This window comes from Notechis scutatus, chromosome 8 (genome assembly GCF_049901735.1).
Source record: "Notechis scutatus isolate UNSWTSFEM ecotype Mainland chromosome 8, rNotScu1.2, whole genome shotgun sequence".
Taxonomy (NCBI): Eukaryota; Metazoa; Chordata; class Lepidosauria; order Squamata; family Elapidae; genus Notechis; species Notechis scutatus.
The window spans coordinates 23,303,557-23,327,506 of NC_142016.1; the positions used below are offsets into that span (position 1 = coordinate 23,303,557).

Below are 23,950 nucleotides of genomic sequence, written 5' to 3' on the forward strand. Positions count from 1 at the left end.
GCTAAGATTGTATTTGTCTGCATCACACTTCCTTCTCCTGAGCTCACAAAGAGAGGATTTTTGGATCTTTTTTTAAAAGTGCAAAAATAACTTTAAAATGTCAGTCCTCTTTTCTTTCTTTCTTTCTTTCTTTCTTTCTTTCTTTCTTTCTTTCTTTCTTTCTTTCTTTCTTTCCTTCCTTCCTTCCTTCCTTCTTTCCTTCCTTCCTTCCTTCCTTCCTTCCTTCCTTCCTTCCTTCCTTCCTTCCTTCCTCTCTCTCTTTCACACTCTTTTTCTGTCTTTCCCTTCCTTCCTCCCTTCCTCCCTCCCCCTCACTTCTCCCCACTCCTTCCCTCCTTCCTTCCTCCTTCCATCCGCCTCCCTCCCTTCCTCCCTCTCCCCTCTCCTCTCTCTCTCCTTCCCTCCTTCCTTCCTTTCTCTCACCCCCTTGTTTCTCCTCACTCCTTTCCTCCCTCCCTCCTTCTTTCCTTCCTCCCTCCCTTCTTTTCTTCCTCTCTCCCTCCCCTTGCTTCTCCCTGCTCATTTCCTCCCTCCCTCATTTTCTCCCTCCCTCCTTCCTTCCTCCCTCCCTTCCTCCCTCTCTCCCTCTCCCTCCTCCTCCCTCCCTTCCCATTCAATTCATTGTCCAACCTAAAACAACCAATTAATACCACCATTTTTAATTTTGTCTGCTTTTATCAGCTCAGCCTTTTGGGGGAGGGGGCAGAGCAGGATTACAACAGAATTTTGTGGCCCCTGCAACTGATTTCTTTCATGCCATGAATTACACCCTACTTCACTTGACTTGGCCCAAAAAGAACAGGATGGAAACAAACAAACAAACAAAAAAAAAGGCAATCAGCCACTGTTAGAGTCAATGCAACACACGCACATGCCTGATTAAAATCTATCGAAAGAGGGAAACGTAACTTCTGGTTGTTGTTGTTGTGTTTTTTTTTCCAGGTCTTGGACCTGCTGCTCTGTGGATGAAACCATAGCAGAAACCTCTGTCTAAGGTTGCCGGCCTCCAGACTCCTTCTTCTCAGGACCAGGAGGAGCATTGTACGAACTGGGTTTTTTTATTTTGCAATTTGTCTGGCGCTGGCACTCCCGTCGTTCCCAGAGCTGAATTACAGACGGGACCCACCGCCTGCCTCGAAACCTGCCCTTCCTCCCCTGCAAGCTTGAACCTGTCCACCTCACTTGTTGACTTCACCCTCTGCTTTGTGGCCTATGTGTTTGTCTGATGCTCTCAAGCCGGTTTGTTATTTCCTCTCTGGTTCTCCCCCCCCCCACACACACACACTTACTACTTCACTACTCACTGCCTTTGTCACTTCAATCCTCCAGTTCCCTCCCTCCCTCCCTCCCTCCCTTCTTTCTTTCTCTCTTTCAAGCTGGTTGGGCTCCTTCCTTCCTGACACACGCAGCAGTGCCCTCGCTGACCTGCAGGTCGGCAGCAGGAAACTCCGTGGCAAGCTCCCTCCTTCCTCAGCTCACCTGGGAACCCCAGCATGGCCGTGGCACCTGGGCCCGCTTGGATGCCCCGCTGGACGGGAGCCCACCGTTCTTTGGAGAAAGCCCTCCAGGGGTTAACCAAGCTGCAACAGCTGGCGTGCCAACCTCAGGTGGCCCTTCGGAATAGCCCTCCTCACCTGCCTTCCCTCCTGCCCCTGATCTACCAGCACCTGAGGCTTATTCGAGAGCATTACGGGGCCGGTTTGGCTGAAGTTTGGGAATCAGATTTCTTTCGCATTTTTCTCCTGAATCTGCTGGAAAAGGTTAAGCAAGCCACACGGCTGTTCAAAAGAGGGAAAGACAAGGAGGAGCTTTTGCTGGAAGGCTCGGCTGCCAGGTAAAAAAATAAAAATTTTATAATTGTTTTATTTTCATTGCATTTGTTTTTTTTAACCTCAGGATCTCACTTCGTTGTTTTAAAGTTGCATTTACCTCAAGGTCTGGAAGCGGCTTAGAGCTGTCTTCGGTCAGCTCCAAAGAAATAGTTTTTAAAATGTTAAAATGACACCGCTTCAATGAGCTGCAATGTTTTTGATTTATTAAATAAATAAGCAATAATTATATATTGTGGCTAATTGAAATGGTGTAGTTTGAATGTTTTAATAATCTTTTTGCTTGTTTCATAATTTGTAAGCTGCCTAGATTCACTTTAGAGGGAATTTGGGCAGCATAAAAATTTAGTAAATAAAAATAAATAGCACCGTATACACCTACTTCCTCAAGCATGAGCATAATTATTCTTCAGTCCATAGTTAGGATTTGAATTATGAAGTGTTCCCCTTTCTCTTATCTAACTGTAGATAACAACAATAATAATAATAACAATAACAATAACAATTTTAAATTGTGATACATTTGTAAATGTTCAGTTGACCGAGTTTCATGTTTAATGAATAAAGGAATAATTATTATTATTTTATTAATAATTTTAAGAAGATACTTGGCTGATACTTAGGATGCTGATCAGTGCCAGTCAATATTTGAGATACATTTTAAAATGTTCAGTTGACCGAGTTTCATGTTTAATGAATAATAATAATAATAATACAAAATGATGACAACAACAACAGCAATAATAGCAATAATAATAGAAACCAAGGTTGAACTATGTGATGTTGCATTGTTATGGGGGACTATAAAATCTGGAACGAAACATGTTGGAGAGAACCAGAATAGTAAAGAAATGAGGAAATTTTGTGCATGAGAGAAGAATAAGTGGAAAGCATCATCCTAATCACCTCATCTTTGTGACTGTGAGAAGATCTTGATGCCTAGTTGGTGGCTGGTACTTAAGGAATGATGGGCAGAAAATGTTTTTATTTAGCCTTTCAGTATGTTGTGCCTTTTATTACTTGTTAAATTGTTCAGTTTAGGGCAGTATTTCTGAACCTTGTGCACTTTAAGAGGCATGGACTTCAATTCCCAGAATTCCCCAGCCAGAAACGCTGGGGATTTCTGGGAGTTGAAGTCCATGCCTCTTAAAGTGCCCAAGGCTGAGGCACTAGTTTAGGGCCTCTATTCCAACTGCAAATATCCAACTCTCCTTATACAGATGGATAACAGTCATGCAAAACTGATCAAAAGAACAAGTCTAATTAAAGATCTGTCTAAATATTATTTGTGGCCTTGTTGATGCTACCTAAGATGGGTAGCCAAATAAATCTTTTAAATACAAACATATCCAAGCCCAACAGAACTGAGAAGGGAGGGGAAGAAATTCATTTATATATACAAATGCAGGTAAAAAGGCAAAAAAATTTTTTTTATAATCATTCATTTTTATTTTTATTTTCATTGCATTTTGAAAAAAATTCAGGATCTCTCTTTATTGTTTTAATATTTTATATCTTACAATCACCTTTGTGGAACTGTAAAAAAATAGTTTAAAAATATCAAAACTACACAGTTTCAATTAGCTGCAATATATAATTATTTATTTATTCATTTAAACGTAGCTAACGAAGAGGAACCAATGAAGAGACAGCAAGGCAATTTTCAAAACGAAGCGTGAAAGCAAATAGTAATTTTTAAAAAGCCGTATTTTATGTCCAAATAAAGTAGAATAACTCTAGTATCATCATAACTCACTATCCTCATAACTCCAGTATTCAGGGGAAAATGGACAACCAATTTTTGTTTTGCACTTAATGTGCAGCGTTTTTCAAAGTTGGCGATGTTAAAATGTGTGAACTTCAACTCCCAGAATTCCCTCTTCAGCTGGGGAATTCTGGGAGTTGAAGTCCACGCCTGTTATAGTTGCCAATTATTGAGAAACGTGACTCTAGATTGCCTTTCCAACAGAAAACTGTAAAATAGAAAAGACTGGACAGCCATTTGTCTGGAATTGTATAGAGTTTCCTGCTTGAGTAGCAGACTGGTCTAGAAGTCCCTTCCAACACACTTATTCAGTCACTTTGGCCCCAAATCCCGCTTAAAAATTATAGCTTGATACTATAGGCTTATCAACCCTTTGTTAAAAGCAGAAGGAAAGGGCTGATAATCGAAAATAAGAACCATGGTTTACACTGTTTCCCCTTTATCAATGAATGATAATAGGGAGGTTTGATAACAGCCTCTCCTCTCCCCACCTGTGGGCCCCCTCAGATAAAAAGCTAAATTCACAGGTGCCAGAGAGAAAGAGAGAAACCAGACTGGATTCTGGGGGGGGAAAACAGGGAGTGCCAGCTTATCAAACTACCTTTGGCACCCTCTGGGTCTGCGTGAAGTAGTTAACCTGCCTCGAAATATTCCGTTGCTGTAATTTCTGTATACAGTAGCAGAACTACTTCCTCTTTGCAACGTAAGAGTAAAATTCGCTGCGTTTGAAACAGGTGTGTTGGCCCAGGTTATGATTGATCCCCCTCCCAATCCTTGTCTGGCTTCCCACATCAGGCTAAGCCATGGTTTGTTAAAGGGGTGGCTGTAAGGGGCAGGAGGTCTGAAAATCCAGGCCACACAGTTGCAGCTGCCATCTTGACTTTTTTGACTTTCCCACACCATCTGCCCCACTGATACTCCTGCTTTGCTTCACCTTAGATTTCTGACGAATCCCTGAATCCATGCAGTGAGCTAAGCCACAATCAGCCTACAAACCAAAACTGTTGGCTTTCCGCCAACAGTTTGAGCCGACCGGTAAAAAGGATTGGGAAGGATGTCTTTGTGGTTTTATTACAAGGCTTATTTGGGCCTCTTGCAACCCGGTTCTTTGGCCTTTCAATCAGTGGTGGGATTCAAACATTTTTACTACCAGTTCTGTGGGTATATCTTGGTGAGCGTGGCAGGGGAAGGATGCCGTAAAATCTCCAGTCAGAGGTGGCATTTGCCGGTTCTCCAAACTATTCAAAATTTCCGCTACCGGTTCTCCAGAACTGATCACAACCTGCTAAATACCACCTCTGCTTTCAATCTCAAGCTGTGCCCCCCTGTTAAATATAAATGCCCCTTCCAGTTTTTATTGGTTATAATGGATGTGGTGGCTCAGTGGCTTGTCTGTCAGAAAGGCCAGCAATTTGACGGTTCGAATCCCTAGCACCGCGTAATGGAGTGAGCTCCTGTTATTTGTCCGCCAGCCTAGCAGTTCGAAAGCATGTAAAAAAATGCAAGTAGAAAAATAGGGACCACTTTGGTGGGAAGGGAACAGCGTTCCGTGCGACTTTGGTGTTTAGTCATGCCGGCCACATGACCACGGAGATGTCATCGGACAGCGCTGGCTCTTTGGCTTTGTAACAGATGAGCACCACCCTCCTAGAGCCGGCTAGCATGTATGTGCGAGGGGAACCTTTACCTAATGGTTGCAAGTAAAGGAGATCGGGGTTGCACACTGCCCACTTCTGGATAAATCTAACAATGATGGTCAAGGCCCAATCTGAGATTCATTTACCCCGTCTGTAAAATGGGTGCTTTAAAAGATGAAGCTTGGGGATCCCAGGCCTCTCACGGGCCTCCTCAAACATGTCTCTTGCGTCTTGCTCTACCCTTTGTTGACGTTCTAACACCCATTTATGGGTGATGGAGGAAATTCATGTCTGTTTGATGCCTGTCTGTCTCTTCTGCAGCTGCTATAAGCATCGTATTGCAGAGTTTCCAGGCTCCAAGCAAACACAGAGCCATGTTAAAGTTCACCTCTTTATTTCTGGCAGACAAACGTATCAGCAAAGCTGTTCAATAAAAACCAGACTGTCTTTTCTTTTCTTTTCTTTTCTTTTCTTTTCTTTTCTTTTCTTTTCTTTTCTTTTCTTTCTTTCTTTCTTTCTTTTCTTTCTTTCTCTTTCTTTCTTTTTCTTTCTTTCTCTCTCTCCTTCCCTCTCTCTCTCTCTGTCTTTCTCTCTCTCTTTCTTTTTGTCCCTCCCTCTTTTCCTCGTTCTCTTTCTTGTTCTCTCTCTCTCTCTCTCCCTCCCCCTTCCCTCCCCCCCCCCTCTCTCTCGGCAGTGTTTGCAAACCATTATAGATTTGCAGGCCTGCTGAAACTGACAAGTAACAGGATAACAGAGTTGGAAGGGACCTTGGAGGTCTTCTAGTCCAACCCCCTGCTCAAGCAGGAGATCCTATACCATTCCAGACAAATGGATGTCTGGTCTCTTCTTAAAAACCTCCAGTATTGGAGCGTTCACAACTTCTGAAGGCAAGCCATTCCACTGATTAATTGTTCTAACGGTCAGGAAATTTCTCCTAGTTCTAGGTTACTTCTCTCCTTCATTAGTGTCCATCTGTTGCTTCTTATCCTGCCTTCAGGAGCTTTGGGGAATAGGCCGACCCCCTTGTCTTTGTAGCAGCCCCTCAAATATTGGAACCATGCTATCATGTCACCCCTAATCCTTATTTTCGAGATACCCAATTCCTGCAACTGTCTTCTAATTCAACTTTTCCTTCACTTCTCGTTGCAGGAGGAACCTCACCAAGCTCTCCCTGATCTTCAGTCACATGTTGGCTGAACTACAAGCCGTGTTTCCCAACGGGGAGGACCAAGGCAGCACGTACCAGCTGAGCAAGCAAGAGGCCCAGGTCTTCTGGAGGGGCACCTGGAAGGAACGGTGAGCCCCCCGAAAACCGGTTTTACAAGACCTTTACAACTCCTTCCCAGGCGATGAGATCTGTTCCTCATCACACGTCTTGCTCATCCTTTTGGCATGCATCCTGTCTCGGCTGCTTCCCGTCGGTAGTACAGGAAGTCCTCGACCTGCGACCACAATTGAGCCTAAAATTTCTGTTGCTAAGCGAGGCATTTGTTAAGGGAGCTTTGTCCCCTTTTTCCCCCCACGGCTGTTAAGTGAATCACTGCAGCTGTTGAATTAGTCACACGGTTGTTAAAGTGAATCTGGATTCCCCATTGACTTTGGTGGCAAACATTTCCCTGGAGCACTACGTCATAAATACAGTTCAGTTTCCAAGGATCTGTACTTGGATCACATGACCTTGGGGAGCCCACAATGGTCATAAGTGTGAAGAATAGCCCTTAGTCACTTTTTTTCAGTGCCGTTGTAACTTTGAGCAGTCCCTAAACAAATTGTTGTAAGTCGAGGACTAAGCAAGCACCGAATGACTGCAAGCCTCCCAGAGTTATCTGGTAATAAGATGGATGGCCAATAAATTTTATAAATGAATAAATAAATGTTATTCTCCGAGTTCTTGAGGTTCAAACAATTCTGAGTCTTTTGTCCTCTGGAAAAACGTTGAATTCACCCCAATTTTATCGGGATTGGGAAAAGCAATACAAAATGATTTCAACAAGCTTTTAAAAGTCCAAATTGACTTGAATTTTTTCTCCTAACGACTATGATTGACTATTGTTGTTCTTCGGCTTTGATTGGACTCTAAGTGCTTTTTTTGTTGATGTTTTGTGACATTATGGTTGGTTATATCCACTACTTTAATCCTGTTTGTCTATAATCGATAGGATTGAAAGATTCGTAGAATTGACATCCGATGGAAAGGGCCTATCAGCCTAGAAACTGTTATTACCTTGTTTTTTATGAGGATAACAAGAAAGAGCATTCACCTTTGAACTGAAATGGTTTAATGACATCTCTAATTCCCAGACCTAAGATCTATAAAGAGTCTACTTATCGCTTTCTTGAGCAATTTTGAGAGTTCCCTCTGCGCGCTTCTTATGGGATGCTGAAGCATGCATGTTCCTGCCCATAAGTATCACTTCGATTCGCAATTCCCCTCGGTCCTACTCTTGGTTTCTCATATAAACAGAATAACAGAGTTGGAAGGGACCTTGGGGGTCTTCTAGTCCAGCCCCATGCTCAAGCAGGAGACCCTATACCCATGATGGCAAACCTATGGCACGGGTGCCACAAGTGGAACGCAGAGCCATTTGTGCTGGCACGCGAGCTGCAGGCAAACTTACCTCACTACGCAGGTGCGCGCCTCACAACTGATTTCGGCTGGTTTGAGGCCTTTTTCGGGCTCCCAGAGGTTTGAGGAAAGCTTCTGCAGCCTCGCAGGCCGAAAAATAGGCCCGTTTCATCACTTCCGGTATTTCCAGAAATACCGGAAGTGACGAAACGGGCCTATTTTTCGGCCTGCAAAGGCTGCAGAAATTTTCTTCAAGGCTCTGGGAAGCCGAAAAAGGCCTCAACCGGGCCGAAAATCATCTGGGAGGCGCAGTGCATGCGCAGGGGGCGTGGGGGGAGGGTCGCACACATTGCCTTCTGAGGGCAAAGCGCACACACCATTTTTAGCACAAGAGCCCAAAAAGGTTAGCCACCACTACCCTATATCCAACAATTGTTCTCAGTGCCACGAAATTTCTCCTTAGTTCTAGGTTGCTTCTCTCCTTGATTAATTTCCATCTGTTGCTTCTTGTCCTGCATTCAGGGGCTTTGGAATATAGGTTGACCCCAGTGGTGGGATTCAATTTTTTTTTTACTACCAGTTCTGTGGGCGTGGATTGGTGGGAGTGGCAGGGGAAGGATGCTGTAAAATCTCCAGTCAGAGGTGGGATTTGCCGGTTCTCCAAACTACTCAAAATTTCCGCTACCGGTTCTCCAGAACTGGTCAGAACCTGCTGAATACCCACCTCTGGTTGACCTCCTCCTCTTCTTTGGGGCAGCCCCTGAGATATTAGAACCCTGCTATCATGTCACCCCTAGTCCTCCTCTTCCAAGCCAAGCCAAGTTCCTGCAACCGTTCTTCATATGTTTTAGCCTCCAGTCCCCTAATCATCCTGGTTGCTCTTCTCTGTACTTTTTCTAGGGTCTCAAACAGGAGCAGCAATTAAAACTGAGTGTTCTAGGAATTATAATGCAAAAGAATAGAATAGAATAGAATAGAATAGAATAGAATAGAATAGAATAGAATAGAATAGAATAGAATAGAATAGAATAGAATAGAATAGAATAACAGGGAAGGGACCTTGGAGGTCTTCTAGTCCAACCCCCTGCTTAGGCAGGAAACCGTACACCACTTCAGACAAATGGTTATCCAGTGTCTTCTGAAAAACTTCCAGTGTTGGAGCATTCACAACTTCTGGAGGCAAGCAGTTCCACTGGTTAATTGTTCTAACGGTCAGAAAATGTCTCCTTAGTTCTGAGTTGCTTCTCTCCTTGATTAGTGTCCATCCGTTGCTTCTTGTCCTGCCCTCTGGTGCTTTGGAGAATAGCTTGACTCCCTCTTCTTTGGGGCAGCCCCTGAAATACTGGAAGACTGCTATCATGTCACCCCAAGTCCTTCTTTTCATTAGACCACTAGACATGTCCAGTTCCTGCAACCGTCCTTTATACGTTTTAGCCTCCAGTCCCCTAATCCTCTTTGTGGCTCTTCTCTGCACTCTTTCTAGAGTCTCAACATTATTATTTTTTTACATCGTGGCGACCAAAACTGGATGCAGGATTCCAAGTGTGGCCTTACCGAGGCCTTATAAAGTGGTATTAACACTTCACGTGGCCTTGATTTCTATCCCTCTGTTTATGCAGCCTAGAACTGTGGCAGCTCTAACCTCTCCTTTTTCTCCTCCATAGGACCCTGGTTCCCTGGTCTGAATTTCAAAAAGGCCTCCAGCAAGTCCATTCGGTAGATCCTGGTCCGATGGCCATAGCTTTGAAGTCCACCATTGACCTGACCTGCAGTGGCCATATCTCCATATTTGAATTTGACATCTTCACACGTCTCTTCCAGGTAGATCCTGGGAAGCTATTTATTTATTTATGTTTCTTTAACTTTTCTTTTATCCCACCTTTATTATTTCTATAATAAATATACTTGATACTCCTTCCTCCTCCTATTTTCTGCACTACAACAGCCTTGTAAGAATGGGCTGAGGTGAGAGAGGAGGACTGGCCCAAGGTCATCCAACCGGCTCTCATGCCTAAGGTGGTACTAGAACTCACAGCCTCCTAGTTTGTAGCCTGGTACCTTCACCACTAGACCAGGCTGGCTGTCATGCCATGAACCATGTTTCTATTTAACATCGAGAATGAAACAGGCCACGGATACACGATAGTCGACGTGTGTGTTGTTTTTTTTTAAAAAGAAGAAATTTGGAAGCCTTTTAGGAGCAAGCGAGCTGAATTGGGGGGGGGGGAGAGAGCTGCCTCGTAACTCATCATTTATGTTTGTGATGTTGTTTCTCTCTCTCTCTCTCTCACACACTCTCTTTCTTTCTCTCTCCTTTCTCTCTCTCTCTCTCTCTCTCTTTTCTCTGTCTCTCTCTCCTCTTTCTCTCTCTTTTTCTCTCTTTCCTCTTTCTCTTTCTCTCTCTCCTCTCTCTCTCTCCTTTCTCTCTCTCTCTCTCTCTCCTCTCTCTCCTCTTTCTCTCTTTCTCTCTCTCTCCTTTCTCTCTTTCTCTCTCTCTCTTTCCTCTTCTCTCTCTTTTTCTCTCTCTGTCCTTTCTCTCTCTGTCCTTTCTCTCTCTCTCCTCTTTCTCTCTTTCTCCTTTCTCTCTCTCTTTCTCCTTTCTCTCTCTCTCTCCTCTTTCTCTCTCTTTCTTTCTCTCTCTTTCCTCTTTCTCTTTCTCTCTCTCCTCTCTCTCTCCTTTCTCCCTCTCTCTCTCTCTCTCCTCTCTCTCCTCTTTCTCTCTCTCTCTCCTTTCTCTCTTTCTCTCTCCTCTTTCTCTCTTTCTTCTTTCTCTCTCTTTCTCTCTCCTCTCTCTCCTCTTCCTCTCTTTTTCTCTCTCTGTCCTTTCTCTCTCTCTCTCTCTCTCTCTCTCCTCTTTCTCTCTCTCTCTTTCTCTCTCGACTATCAGTTGATGAGTTGTTGATCATGGGCAGGATGTGGCTTTGCAAAGTCCATCCTTCAAGGCAGCCAGGGTGGGTGGAAAGTGAGGGTCACCAACACCCCAGAGAGAGACGGGAGTTGCAAATGTTTCCACTTCTGAAAGAGGAAAAACATCTCACTCTTTTCAAAGGTGTGGGTGGAGAAGCACGCAGCTCAATCAACAGCCCTTTCTTGGCTCAATTCACCAAAGTAAAACCGCAAAGAGAATGCATGTCGAAGAACCACTTCAAACAGGCGGCTCTGTCAAAACTGATCCCTTTTGCTGGAATTTTCCAGGAAGGACCATCAAGGGGGCAACTGAAGAGAATTAGGGCCTCCTCCAGGCCGTCCTAGCATCTAAGGACCACAACATTTTCGGTGGAATGATTGTGGGTGCAGGGCGGGCTGGTGGCGGAAACTGTGAGGTCCAGAGGAAGTGGTGCTGCTCTCCCCACTCTTTAGCCACACAGACAATTGGTGCTATCACAGTGGAAAAAAAATTGCATTCTGCCATCTCCGGCACCCTGGGTTTGCAACACCTTGCAAGATGAGCAGGCGAGATGAGCAGCATACATTTATTTAAAAAAATAAATAAAATAAACAGGGACACAATAAAAAGAAAACATTATATCAAAATTCCAGGACGGCTATCAACAATGGAAGCTATGATATATATCCAAACATATTAGACGAAACCAAAATGATAAGATACAGTCGATTACTAGATAAGCGAGGTAGATTAAAAAAATGAACCAAGAACAGAGAGAAGAGGGAGTAATGATAGATCAGTGGCCTTACTTGCAGTTGCAAACAAGATATATAAAAAGGATATAGAAGAATTTGGAATAGGTAGAACATCACAACGAACCGACAAAATTTTATTAGGGTTAGAAGAAAAATATATAACTAAAATGTAAAATTATTTACTCCAATTTGATAGGGAGGAGGAAATTGTTAAAGGAACAATGATAGCCTGGGTGAAAAATTTTGGAAAAAATTTTTTGGGGAAAAATAAATACTTTTTACAAAGAGCTCGTAGTTTCAACATATCGTAGAAAACACCCGGCCCTGGAAGAGAGAGAAGCAATCAAGTTGTAAAGTTAACTTGGAATTACTGCGCAATCACAAAAGGCCAATCCCTTCTAATTTCCTTGGAACCTCATCTAATTGTTCCCAAGAAACGGCTGGGAGATTGAGAGATACCTGTATAGGTAGACCTTGATTTACAACAGTTTGTCTACTGACCGTTCAAAGTGAAAATGGCACTGAAAAAAAGTGACTTATAATCGCTTTTCACACTTCATCGTCTTCTTTTAATAATCCCTCATAGAGTGGAGTCTGGGCAACTGGATGGAGCTGAGTGTTTACTGGCCGGATGCCCTTCCTGTCGCCAATGCGGAATTTTATTCAGCAGATAAATTCTCATTGTGCCCAGAGAGAAATATAGGATCGAACTCACAGCCTTCTGATTGTGAGGCCACCGCACCACTCTATCGTTTTTTACACTTATATTCTCTAAATTTGTCTATTAAATAAATGAATACGGGTATTCCTCAACTTACAGTAGTTTATTTAGTAACCATTTGAAGTTACAACAGCACTGAATTAGTGACTAAGGGCCGTTTTTCTCACGACCGTTGCAGCGTCCCCCATGGTCACGCGATCAAAATTCGGAGGCTTGGCAACTGACTCGCTTTTATGACGGTTGCAATGTCCCGGAGGGGTCACTTGATTCCCCCTTTTGCGACTCTATGACAAGCCACGTCAACGGGGAAGCCAGATTCACTTAACAACCACGTCACTAACTTAACAGCCGCAGCGGTTCCCTTAAACAACTGTGCCAAGGGAGGCCGTCAAAGGGGCATTAAACGCACTTAATGACCATCTGGCTTAGCAACAGAAATGTTGGGCTCGATTGTGGTCGTAAGTCGAGGACCACCCATTTTGTAGGCAGAACGCAATAAGGTCATTCGCTCGAATTCTGCACGTGCAGGTCCTGTTTATTCACACCTGACAACACACCACAAAATGATCAGTTTGCCAGGCTCAAGCAGCTGTGTGAAATGAGAAAACTGAGTAATAAACTGTGATTTATCCTGAGGTAATTTTAAAAAAAAAATGCTCTGAATTTGTCAGTTGATTCTCTCAGTTTTTTCCTTGCGAAAACCTGTTGGCTGTGTAACGTGAATCTGATGGCATTTTCTACGATCTGCTTTGCTTGCCCATTTAATTCTTTTCCGGTTTTCTCTTCACAGCCTTGGCCAACCCTGTTGAAGAACTGGACTTATCTAGCAGTAACACATCCAGGTTACATGGCGTTCCTCACTTACGACGAGGTGAAGGCACGGCTGCAGGCATATGTCAACAAACCTGGCAGGTAAACTCTCTATGGGTTGTATTAATCTGGGGGAGGGGTTGGATCTCAAAAGAGCTGCTGTTCTGACCCACAACCCTTTTCCAACAAATCAAACACAATCCAAAAGGAACAGAAACCTTGGAACGCTTTTACAAAATAATTCGCTGTGATAAGCACAAGCCTTGTCAAACTGTGCAAGACTTGCAAAAAAAAAGATAACAGACAAGAAATAATTTGCAAAATAAGAATCTTCAAATACAAACTCAGGATACTGGAATGTCCACGAGGCTGGAGTTTCAAAACGTCTTTGCCTCCTGCAAAGTATGTTCATTTCACAGCTGGCTTTTATCTTCTTGAAGGAGGGGCCATTACCTTGCAGTCTTACTCCTAAGTCGCCCATGCTGTTGTACCTGCTCTTTCCTATGAGCAATCCTGCACGCACGCGCACTTGGCACAGGCTCCTCGGGAACCTCCTCATCACTGCTGCCAGCCCCCACAATCTCTGAAGGCAGCAGTCCACTCCCTAATGGTCCCGGCCCCTCATCTGAGTCCTCGCTCTCCTCAGCCGTCCATACCTGCTGATGGCTAACCACAACAGTTCCTCTCTCAGGCCCCTGCTAGTTGATCTTATAATAAACTTTAATAAAATATTTTTTTAAAAAATCATTTTTTCCTGGAAGCGCTGTAAAACTGCATATATATTGTTACAAGTATTTCTCGCTTAACGATGGACATTGAGACTCCAATTTCTACCATTAAGCAGTGAGGTCATAAAGTGCAGTGTCGCATAGCCATATTGCTTAGTGACAGGAGTTCCAGCAGTCCCCAGTTACCCTCCTTATCAGAACTTTCGATTTCCCACCGTCTTCCCCACTGACATTGTGGGAAGCCGGCAGAGAAGGTTGCAAATTGTGATCACATGACCCCCTTGGCTGGAGAATTCTGGGAGTTGGAGTCTAGACATTTTAAAGTGGCCAAGGAAGTTTTTCTTTTCCTAACTTAATTTCTGCCACCACACCCCACAACTTGGGTTGAAACTAGCTTGCTCACAGAACATTCTCCGTAGCCATAACTCTCCCTGACACCCCAATTTTGGATTCACTTCTTGCTGTCTTTCTCCCCCAGCTACATTTTCCGACTCAGTTGCACCCGGTTGGGCCAGTGGGCGATCGGCTACGTGACGTCTGATAGAGGCATCTTACAAACCATCCCAGAGAAAAAGTCCCTCTTCCAGGCCCTGGTGGACGGACACAAGGAAGGCTTGTGAGTATCAGAGATGCAAGTGGACATAAGAGGGTTATCTTTGATCAGAAATCCACAATAGAGTCCTAACATCTTACTGAGTGTGGCTCTGTTGGCTGTGGAGGAAACTGGGGAAGGGCAAAGTCCAGCTGGGCAGAGCAGGGGAGAGGTAGAACAAGGGAGAGGAAGTTTAGAGGAAGACCCAGGCCCACCCCTTCTTCATCCTAGGGCACGTAGGGAGGAATGGAGAAGGGAGCAACGTGGGCTGCATGGCTTATGGGGGAGGAAAGGGCCCTGATTCCCTTCATTAGCTGCAGCTGGGAATGCAGTGTATAAAAGAGGAAACTGCGCACAGCAAGTTGTTGGGAGCAAACATAAATTTATCTTGTATCGTGGTGGCTTATCTGTGCTCCTGGCATCTTCCCAACTATGTGAATTTTACCGTGCTTTCAAGTCTGAAATTCCTTCTCCTTCCTTGCCAAACTAAGTACTTCAGTTTGGCTTGTTTGGACTTTAAGTTACATTTTGTGTTTACCCTGTTTTGGACTGAATTTTCTACAATTAAAAGCTGTTTCTGGGAGAGTTTTTCTCCAGCCGAAGGTAACCTGGATATTGGGGGCAAAGTTGGAGATAATAAAGGGAGTCTTATTGCTTATTTGACTGTGTTGCCTTTGTGCCACGCCCCTTTGGGTCGTCATACTTACTTCCTCTGGATCAACCAATGACACAACAGAATGGGCAAGCTGTCAAAATCCCTGGAACAAAGACTTTTTGAGTTGGTCCAAATTTGGATTTATGGAATAATGTAGCTGTGGAGTTATATTTATCTATTTATTAGATGTTTTATTCCGCCTTTATAACTTCGTTAAGTAATTCAAGGTGGCAAACCTACCTAATACAGGTAGTCCTCGACTTACAACAGTTCATTTAGCGACCGTTCAAAGTTACAATGGCACTGAAAAAAGGACCGGCCCATAGATTGACCATGTTTCATACTTACGACCATTGCAGCATCCCCATAATCACGTGATCAAAATTCAGACACTTGGCCACTGACTCATATTTATGATGGTTGCAATGTCCCGAGGTCATGGGATCCCCCTTTTCTGACCACAAAATCAACTTGTTGAGATTCACTCAACAAGTGTTGCTAACTTAACAACTTCTGGGATTCGCTTAATAACTGTGACAAGAAAGGTCATAAAACAGGGCAAAATTCCTTAACATATGTCTCACTCAGCAACAGAAAGGCCAGGCTCAATTTTGGTCGTAAGTCAAGCACTACCTGTATTCCTTCCTCTTCCTATTTTCTCCACAACAACAACCCTGCGAGGTGAGCTGGGCTGAGAGAGAGAGAGGGACTGGCCAAAGGCAGCCAGCCAGGAATTCTGGGAGTTGTAGTCCACACATCTTGAAGTTGGGAAGGAGATGCTTAAAAAGGTATCTCTGTGCTCCATCCAATCTTGTAGCTACCTGTATCCAGATGGGAAAAACATGAATCCGGATCTGGCAGAGTTGATGGAAGGTTCCACTCGTAACCGAATTAAGGTCTCGCAGGTAAGTTAGTCCTTACAAGCCTTTCAGGTGTTGTGTATATAAAGGTGTTAAGCTGGAATGAATAGCTAAAGGCCTCACACTCTTAGGAACCATGCATGCCATAAACTTCTGTTGTTTTCCAGAAGATGATAGATAGATATAAAAATATAGATAGACAACAGAAAGATTAGAAGATAGATAGATAGATAGATAGATAGATAGATAGATAGATAGATAGATAGATAGATGATAGATAGATAGATGATAGATAGATAGATAGATAGATAGATAGATAGATAGATAGATAGAGATAGATAGATATAGATAGATGATAGATGATAGATGATAGATAGAGATAGATAGATAGATAGATAGATAGATAGATAGATGATAGATAGATAGATAGATAGATAGATGATAGATAGATAGATAGATGATAGATAGATAGATAGATAGATAGATAGATAGATAGATAGATAGATGATAGATAGATGATAGATAGATAGATAGATAGATAGATAGATAGATAGATAGTCAGGTAGAGATAGATAGATAGATAGATAGATAGATAGATAGATAGATAGATAGATAGATAGATAGATGATAGATAGAAAGATAGATGATAGATAGAAAGATAGAAAGATAGAGATAGGCAGGCAGGCAGGCAGAGACAGACAGACAAACAGACAGAAAGAGAAGAGGAAAGAAAAGAAAAGAATGCAAAAGGAAGAGAGAAGATAACAGAAAGGAAAGGGAAGAGGAGAAAGAGGAAAGAGAGAAGAGAACACAAGGAAAAGGAAAGAGAAAGGGAAGAAAAGAGGAGGAGAAGAACAGGGAAAGGGAAGAGAGAAGAGAACAAAAGGGAGAGAGGAGAGGAAGAGAAGAATAAAAGGTTTTTAAATTTATCATTCTCACTTCATTGGTACCTTGGTCCTTAACTGCTTTGAAACTCATCCCATTGGGTACTCCACACATTACTCATCATTTGTTTGGTACTCAACGCATAAGCTCAAACTTCTCGGTGTCGGCTGCCTTGTGACTCACTATCTTCGCTCACTATTCCTGATGGGAAAAGTTTGGTACTCCTTGTGCCTCCCGGAACTAATTAACAACGAGCACCCAGGTACCCCACTGTTATTTGGACTCTGGTTTCACGCCTCTGCCCGTCTCTTCTCTTCTTCCTCTGCAGGAACAGTTCGAGCTCTACAGCCAGGTGGAATCCACTTTCCAGCTTTGCAAAATCTGCACCGAGAACAACAAGGATGTTCAAATCCGTCCGTGCGGGCATCTTCTCTGCCGGGAATGCCTGAAGTCATGGCAGGTGATTTCCTTCCCCTCCTTTTCTATTTTATTAAAACCTTTTCATTAAGAGGATCCATTCTATAAAATACACATGAAAAGAAAAGTTGTAGGCAGGGATGGGCTTCAGATTTTTTTAGCAAGGAAATCTCTGCCCTAATGATTGGCTGGGTGGTCATGTGGCTAGGTGGGCGTGGCTAGGCGGTCATATGATTGGGTGGTCATGTGACTGGGTGGGTGTGGCCAACTCGACACCACTTCTTTGCCCTAAATATATATATATGTATGTATGTGTATATGTATATGTGTGTGTATGTGTGTATTATATAATATATATAATTTTTTTTATACCAAAATGCATCTAATACTTAAATAAAAGACTGGGTGTATTGCTATACTATAGCTTGTATGGCCAAAATGATGGCCAAGAAAGTCGCACTGTGTTCAATTGTTATTAATGTTTATTCAATAAAATTTATTATTAAACAAAAAAAGATTTGACATTCCCCACCCCCCACCCCGGCCTGGAATGCTGTTGAACCTCATCTCCTGCCAATCTGGGAAGATTCCTGCAAACAGGCGTAAGCAATAGAGTAGCCAATTGAATTCTTCATGTGTGGAGCTGCCTCTTTGAGTCATGGGGGGGGGGGCAAATAATCCTAACGGGACCCTCTCTGCTTCTTTGCCAGCTTTCAAAATCCCCCACGTGCCCCTTTTGTCGCCAGACGATCTGGGGCCATGAAGATGTGGAGGTCAGCCCGTATAGCTCCAAGGAAGGCAGCCCCACCACCAAGGATGAGAGCGACGAGGGCGACCTGGAGGATGTGGACCTGGTGTTACAACAGCTGATGCTCATGCGGCAGAATCAAAGGGTTAGTGCAAGGGTGGGCTTCAAAAATTTCAGCAACCGGTTCTCTGCACTGTCAGGGGTCTGGCATCCACCCCCATTCAAATCATGACTCTCTAAGCCACAGATTTATTAGGAGTGAACCATGCCAGTGCTACCTGGGTGTAGCTGACACTGAGACACATCATTCATTCCACCCTTGACCCTGGTCTTCTCCCTACCCCTGGATGTATATTCTCCAATGGGACACATCCATAGCCAAGAGTCATCAATCATGCTCTCCAGTAATAATCTTGTGTGCCAACAGCTTCGCCTGCCTAGCAACTATCTGAGGCATTTAAGGAATGCACTGCTTTCCCCCATTCCCTTCCTGCTGGCAACTAAAAAGACCAAAGGAGTATTTTTTAGTTGACAGGTATGGCCATGGTGGGGGTGGCCTTGTCAGCCTCCTGCACCACGGCGGGGGGTGGTGGTGGTGTTTTCACCCTCCCGGGGCTCTGGAGGCTTTCTTCGAGACTCCAGGAGGGTGAAAATGGCCTACAGAAGCCCTCCGGAGGCCAGAAACGGGCCTGTTTCCGGCCTTCTGGAACTTCCGGGAGGATCGTTTTTCACCCTTCCCAAGCCTCTGTATGGGCCCTGTACTTACCTAGCATCCAAAACAGGCCGCGTGGAGACTCTTGGGGGGGATGGGCGGGGCCAGCCAGGGGTGGGATTTGCGGGTTTGCCCGAACTGCGCAGCATCTTAGCTAGAGGATCGCACCGAACCCATGTGAATCCCCAGCAGCCCACCCCTGGGTCAGTGTGAGATGAGACGCGCTTCCTGATTTTGAGGAGCATCACTTTTGCACCCAGGGGCGCCGAGGAAGAAGTGGGTGGGGCTAAAAGGTGGCAGCCAGGACCACAGCATTGAAACTCCACCCCTTTTAAGATGTACGTTGAGTAGAGCAGCCAGGTAACCTAAGATGGAGTCTGAATGCAAGTTCGCCCAGAGCCGTCTTGATATTTTTTATCCCTTCCTAGGTTGCAATCTCCTTAACATTCCACGCCGGTCTCCATTTTTTAAATATATTTTTATCAATTTATATCCCACTTTCATTATTTTTATAACTAACTCAAGGCACGGAACTTATCTAATATACTTTCCTTCTCCTATTTCCCCCCACAACTACTATTCTGTGGGTGGGTTGAGTTAAGAAAGAGGGACTGGCCTAAATTCCCCCAGCTGACATTCATGGCTAAGGTGGGACTAGAACTCACTGTCTCCTAGTAATTGGCCCAAAATCACCCAGTCAGTTTTTTGTTCTGAAGGTGGGACTAGAATTTACTGTATCCTGGTAATTGGCCCAGAGTCAACCAGTCAGCTTTCACGCCGAAGGTGGCACTAGAACTCTCAGTCACCTGGTGATTGGCCCAAAGACACCCAGTCAGCTTTTGTGCCTAAGGCAGCACTAGAACTCTCAGTCACCTGGTGATTGGCCCAAAGACGCCCAGTCAGCTTTCGTGCCTAAAGCAGCACTAGAACTCTCAGTCACCTGGTGATTGGCCCAAAGACGCCCAGTCAGCTTTCGTGCCTAAGGCAGCACTAGAACTCTCAGTCACCTGGTGATTGGCCCAAAGACGCCCAGTCAGCTTTCGTGCCTAAGGCAGCACTAGAACTCTCAGTCACCTGGTGATTGGCCCAAAGACACCCAGTCAGCTTTCGTGCCTAAGGCAGCACTAGAACTCTCAGTCACCTGGTGATTGGCCCAAAGACGCCCAGTCAGCTTTCGTGCCTAAAGCAGCACTAGAACTCTCAGTCACCTAGTGATTGGCCCAAAGACACCCAGTCAGCTTTTGTGCCTAAGGCAGCACTAGAACTCTCAGTCACCTGGTGATTGGCCCAAAGACACCCAGCTAGCTTTCCTGCCTAAGGCAGCACTAGAACTCACCATCTCCCAGTTTCCACCCTGTCGCTTTAACCATTACACCCATCCTGGGTCTTTTTTTCACCCCTGTCAGGGAGGGGTTTCTCTGTGGAAATGGGGGTCCCCCTCAATCAACTGAACCGGGGATGAAACGTTTCCCCCCTTTTCTTTGACGGTCCTGAATGCCTCAGAACATTTCTCCCCCTTTGCGTGGATTGTGACGTGCGACCGATTGCTTTCCCCTCAGGATGTTAAATGAGTGGGTGGGGGAGGCATTCACCCTGTCCTTTCTCCCTCCTCTGCTCCAGAGAGCGGATCCCGTTTCGTCTCCCGATCTAGACCCTCCGTTGCAAACCCCTCCGGTACCCCCAAGACTAGATCTCCTGCAGCAGAGACCGCCGGCCCTTCCTCTTCCAGACTATCAAGTAAGTGAAATCCTCAACTTAACGACAGTTCATTTAGTGACCACGGTCGCAACAGCACTGGAAAAAAAAGTGACTTAGGACCGCTTTTCACACTTAACGACCGTTGCAGTCTCTCCGTGGTCCCCTGGTCAAAATTCAGACCAGCTTGGCAACTGGCATGTACTTACGACAGTTGCAATGTCCAGGGGTTATGTGATCCTCTTTTTGTGACCTTCTGACAAGTCAAGTTCATGGGGAAGACAGATTCACTTAACAAACCTTGTTAACTTGACTTAACCGATTAGCAACTTTTTATGGCCTGTTGGCTGCCAGCCCCTCCAGCAGCCAAACTACAGGAGGAGGAGGAGGAGGAGGAGGAGGGAGGAGGAGGAGGAGGAGGAGGAGGAGGCATGAGAGTTAGGGTTAGCATCAGGGCAACTTGGAAGCTCCAAGCGGGAAGAGGGAATAAAGTTGTCAGAGAGAGTGACAAAGGCGGAGCCTGGGACGTCCTTCAGCCCTCAGGTGGAGAGTCAACAGCCCCCAGGTCTGGAAGTGGCTGATGAGGAAGAGGAGGAACAGTTGGGTCCAGTGCCTGACATGCAAATTCGCAGGAGGAAAGGAGAGCAGTGGAAATCTATGGGCCGGTCCTTGGGACGGAAGAGCCACCGCTGCTAGCAAAGCCCCACCTTAGCTCTGGGGATAAAAGGCAGGGGGCAGAGATGAACAGATGCGGGCAGACAACTATTCCTCTCCCTGCTGGACAGACTTGTTAGCCTGCGGTGAGAGAGAAAGACGTTTTGACAGGGCTGCAGCGGCTCCTAATAAAGGAATCATTGGTTTAACTTCAGAGGGTTGGTCACGTTTGGGGAGCAACTGTGGCAATCAAGGTCGTAAAACAGAACCACAATCACTTTAGCAAGTGTCTTGTGTCAGCTTTGGAATCCTTATTAAAAGCTGCCGCACCGCTGCAGAGGCGGGCTGCTGTTGTTTGAGTAGCTTTCAGTAGACAAAATAGATATATAAAACCTTCAAGGCCATTCTCTGTGGCGCAGCCAGAATTGTAGCTGAAGGGTGATTGGTTCACATGATTTATGATGTGAAAGAAAAGGGGTGGGTGTAGCTTGAGTCTTGTGGGAAGTCGGGGAGGAAACTTTAGTTTCGGAATTCCACAGGGAGGTGCCAAGTTTCTGTTTTAATAAAGCCCTTTGAGATTATGGTTGTCTCGGAGTTACTGATTGGAAGGGATAATTTCTGGAACTCTGGCAGTCTTGCTTAGGAGCAGAAATGATGGGCTCCATTGGGGTCATAAGCCAAGGACTCCCTGTATTTTGACATGGGAATGGGACTGCTGGGTATCTAAGACGTCGATGCCAGTTATCTCCTCACCACCCCCAACCCATTTCTTCTGGTGTCCATTTAGACCCTTTCCTCTTCGAGCCACTGGATCAGGGATCGCCCATTGCCGAGCCTTCCTCAAGAACACCTTCCGTCCGTCAGCTCATGGAACAGCCCCGCAGCTTCTCCAGTTGAGGAGAGGCGAGAGGGATCCCAGCGATGAGTTGCTTCCAGACAAGCAGAGTAAGCAGGTAAGGTAGGCTAGGATCTGGAATACAGGGTCTCCAAGGGTTAAAAGGATTGTGGACTTCAGGTCCCAGAATTCCTCAGCCAGCTGTGCTCTTCCTGTGCTGGCTGGGCAAATTCTGGGAGTTGAAGTCCGCAGGTCTTAAAGCCGCCATGTCTTGGAGATTTCAGGATTTTTATCCACCCCCTTTGTTATGAATGGTGGTGTCTCCGGGCAATCTGGACACGCTGGGTTGTTTTCCCAGGAGAAAAGGCCCCGAATGAGATATCTTCTAACTTCTACACAGCTAAATCCACATCTTCCTGAGTGGTGCATTAGTAAGACCACACCTAGAGCACTGAATCCAGTTTCGGTCACCACACGATAAAAAAAAGATGTTGAGACTCTAGAAAAAGTGCATAGAAGAGCAACCAGGATGATGAGGGGACTGGAGGCTAAAACATACACTGAACGGTTGCAGGAACTGGGCCTGGCTAGTCTAGGGAAGAGAAGGACCAGGGGAGACAGGAGAGCATCTTCCAATATTTGAGGGGCTACCACAGAGAGGAGGAAGGGGGTCAAGCTATTTTCTGAAGCACCCGAAGGCCAGACAAGGAATAAAGGATGGAAACTGAACAATGAGAGATTCAACCTGGAAATAAGGAGAACCTTTCTGACAGTGAGAACAATCAACCCGTGGAACAGAAGTTGCCTTCGGAAGTTGTGGGAGCTTCATCATTGGAAACTTTCAAGAAGAGACTGGACTGCCATCTGTCAGATATGGTGTAGGGTCTCCTGCTTGTAGGGGGGTTGGACTAGATGACCTACAAGGTCCCTTCCAACTCTGTTAATCTGTAATCTGTAATTTTGTCCTCTTCTAGGGTCATATCTGATCTGCGCTGTCCGATTGGTGGAATCAAGTCTGGGAGAGCCAACCAACGGTGTCTACTCTGTCCTTCCACGTGGCCGAATGAAGGAGAAGTTGGTTTACTCACGGTTCTGAGGCTTCACCCAGCTTGTCTACCAACAGAAGGAAATCAACAGAGCAAAAGCAAGTGCTTTTGAGATGACAATCGGGATATTTTTAGGAATGTTTTACATAACAGATGTCTTTTTCTGGACGAACTACCGTGATTTTACGATTCTGCATTGCTACCATCTCAAGAATCACATTTCCTTGTTTTGGGAAAAGGGGACTTATCGGACGGTAGCTGCATGATCACCATTCATGCCTTATAACGATAGTTCTCGACCCTTCCTTCACCACAAACTCCCTTCAAATACCTTTTGTGGCCTGATGACATCGTGGCCATGGTGGCACAGTGGTTAGAATGTAGCATTGCAGGCTAATTCTGCCCACTGTCAGCAGTTCGATCCTGACCATCTCAAGGTCGACTCAGCCTTCCCTCCTTCCAAGGTCGGTAAAATGTGGTCCCAGATTGCTGGGGGCAAGAGGCTGACATTTGTAAGACACTTAGAGAGGGCTGTAAAGCACTGTGAAGGGGTATATAAGTCTAAGGGCTATTGCTATTGTCCCCCAGGGCTCCGCAGACTACAGATTGGAAACCACTGCATTATAGCATCGTCGCCTTCTTCATTTTGGAAAGGGTTGATTAAAAAGAAAAAAGACTTTTCCGCCTTATTTCTCTCTAGGAAGCTGTACACGTCTTCTTCAACAGGAGAAATACCCGCTTTTTCTGTTCAAAAGCTTAGTTTCAGAGGAGAAAGCAGGACTTTTAGAATTAAACTTAAGTTGAACTAGCCTTTTGCCTCTGGATACGTCTATCCGTTTCCTGGGTTGAATGGATAAAATGGTGAAGATGTCCACTAGGTGGTGCTGGTGTCCCAGGGAAAAAAAAGGGGGGAAATACCAGGTGGATTTAAGTCAAACTTTTTTTTAAAAAAAAATAGGTACTCCGTTCTCTTTGGGAATTTTCAATTATATTTTTCTCAGGTACGGATGTGGGTGCAATCTATTGTTTATTTAATTGTATCCCGCTTTATTATTTTGGCTTTATTATTTTCACAGATAGCTCAAAGTGGCAAATATCTCCAATTTTCCTACCTTTCCTCACAACAGCCACTCTCTAATTTGAACGGTTTCTT

The 23,950-nt window shown here is 44.8% G+C and overlaps 1 protein-coding gene across 1 annotated transcript; it reads left to right on the forward strand.

Annotated features, from left to right (window-relative positions):
• Positions 1 to 847: 847 nt before the first annotated feature.
• CBLC (Cbl proto-oncogene C) lies at positions 848 to 23,607 on the forward strand. The gene is made up of 11 exons (XM_026681411.2): positions 848 to 1,834; positions 6,381 to 6,527; positions 9,462 to 9,618; positions 12,951 to 13,072; positions 14,177 to 14,314; positions 15,763 to 15,850; positions 17,019 to 17,150; positions 17,818 to 18,000; positions 20,188 to 20,304; positions 21,704 to 21,869; positions 22,726 to 23,607. Exons 1-10 carry the CDS (start codon positions 1,494 to 1,496, stop codon positions 21,839 to 21,841), a joined length of 1,563 nt encoding a protein of 520 aa, XP_026537196.1. The 5' UTR covers positions 848 to 1,493; the 3' UTR covers positions 21,842 to 21,869; positions 22,726 to 23,607.
• Positions 23,608 to 23,950: the final 343 nt, after the last annotated feature.

Coding starts and splice junctions, on each gene's coding strand:
- CBLC (XM_026681411.2), top strand. CDS start 1,494: ATGGCCGTGGCACCTGGGCCCGCTTGGATGCCCCGCTGGACGGGAGCC. Junction 1,835..6,380: donor CTGGAAGGCTCGGCTGCCAG/GTAAAAAAATAA, acceptor TTCTCGTTGCAG/GAGGAACCTCACCAAGCTCT. Junction 9,619..12,950: donor TCTTCACACGTCTCTTCCAG/GTAGATCCTGGG, acceptor TTCTCTTCACAG/CCTTGGCCAACCCTGTTGAA.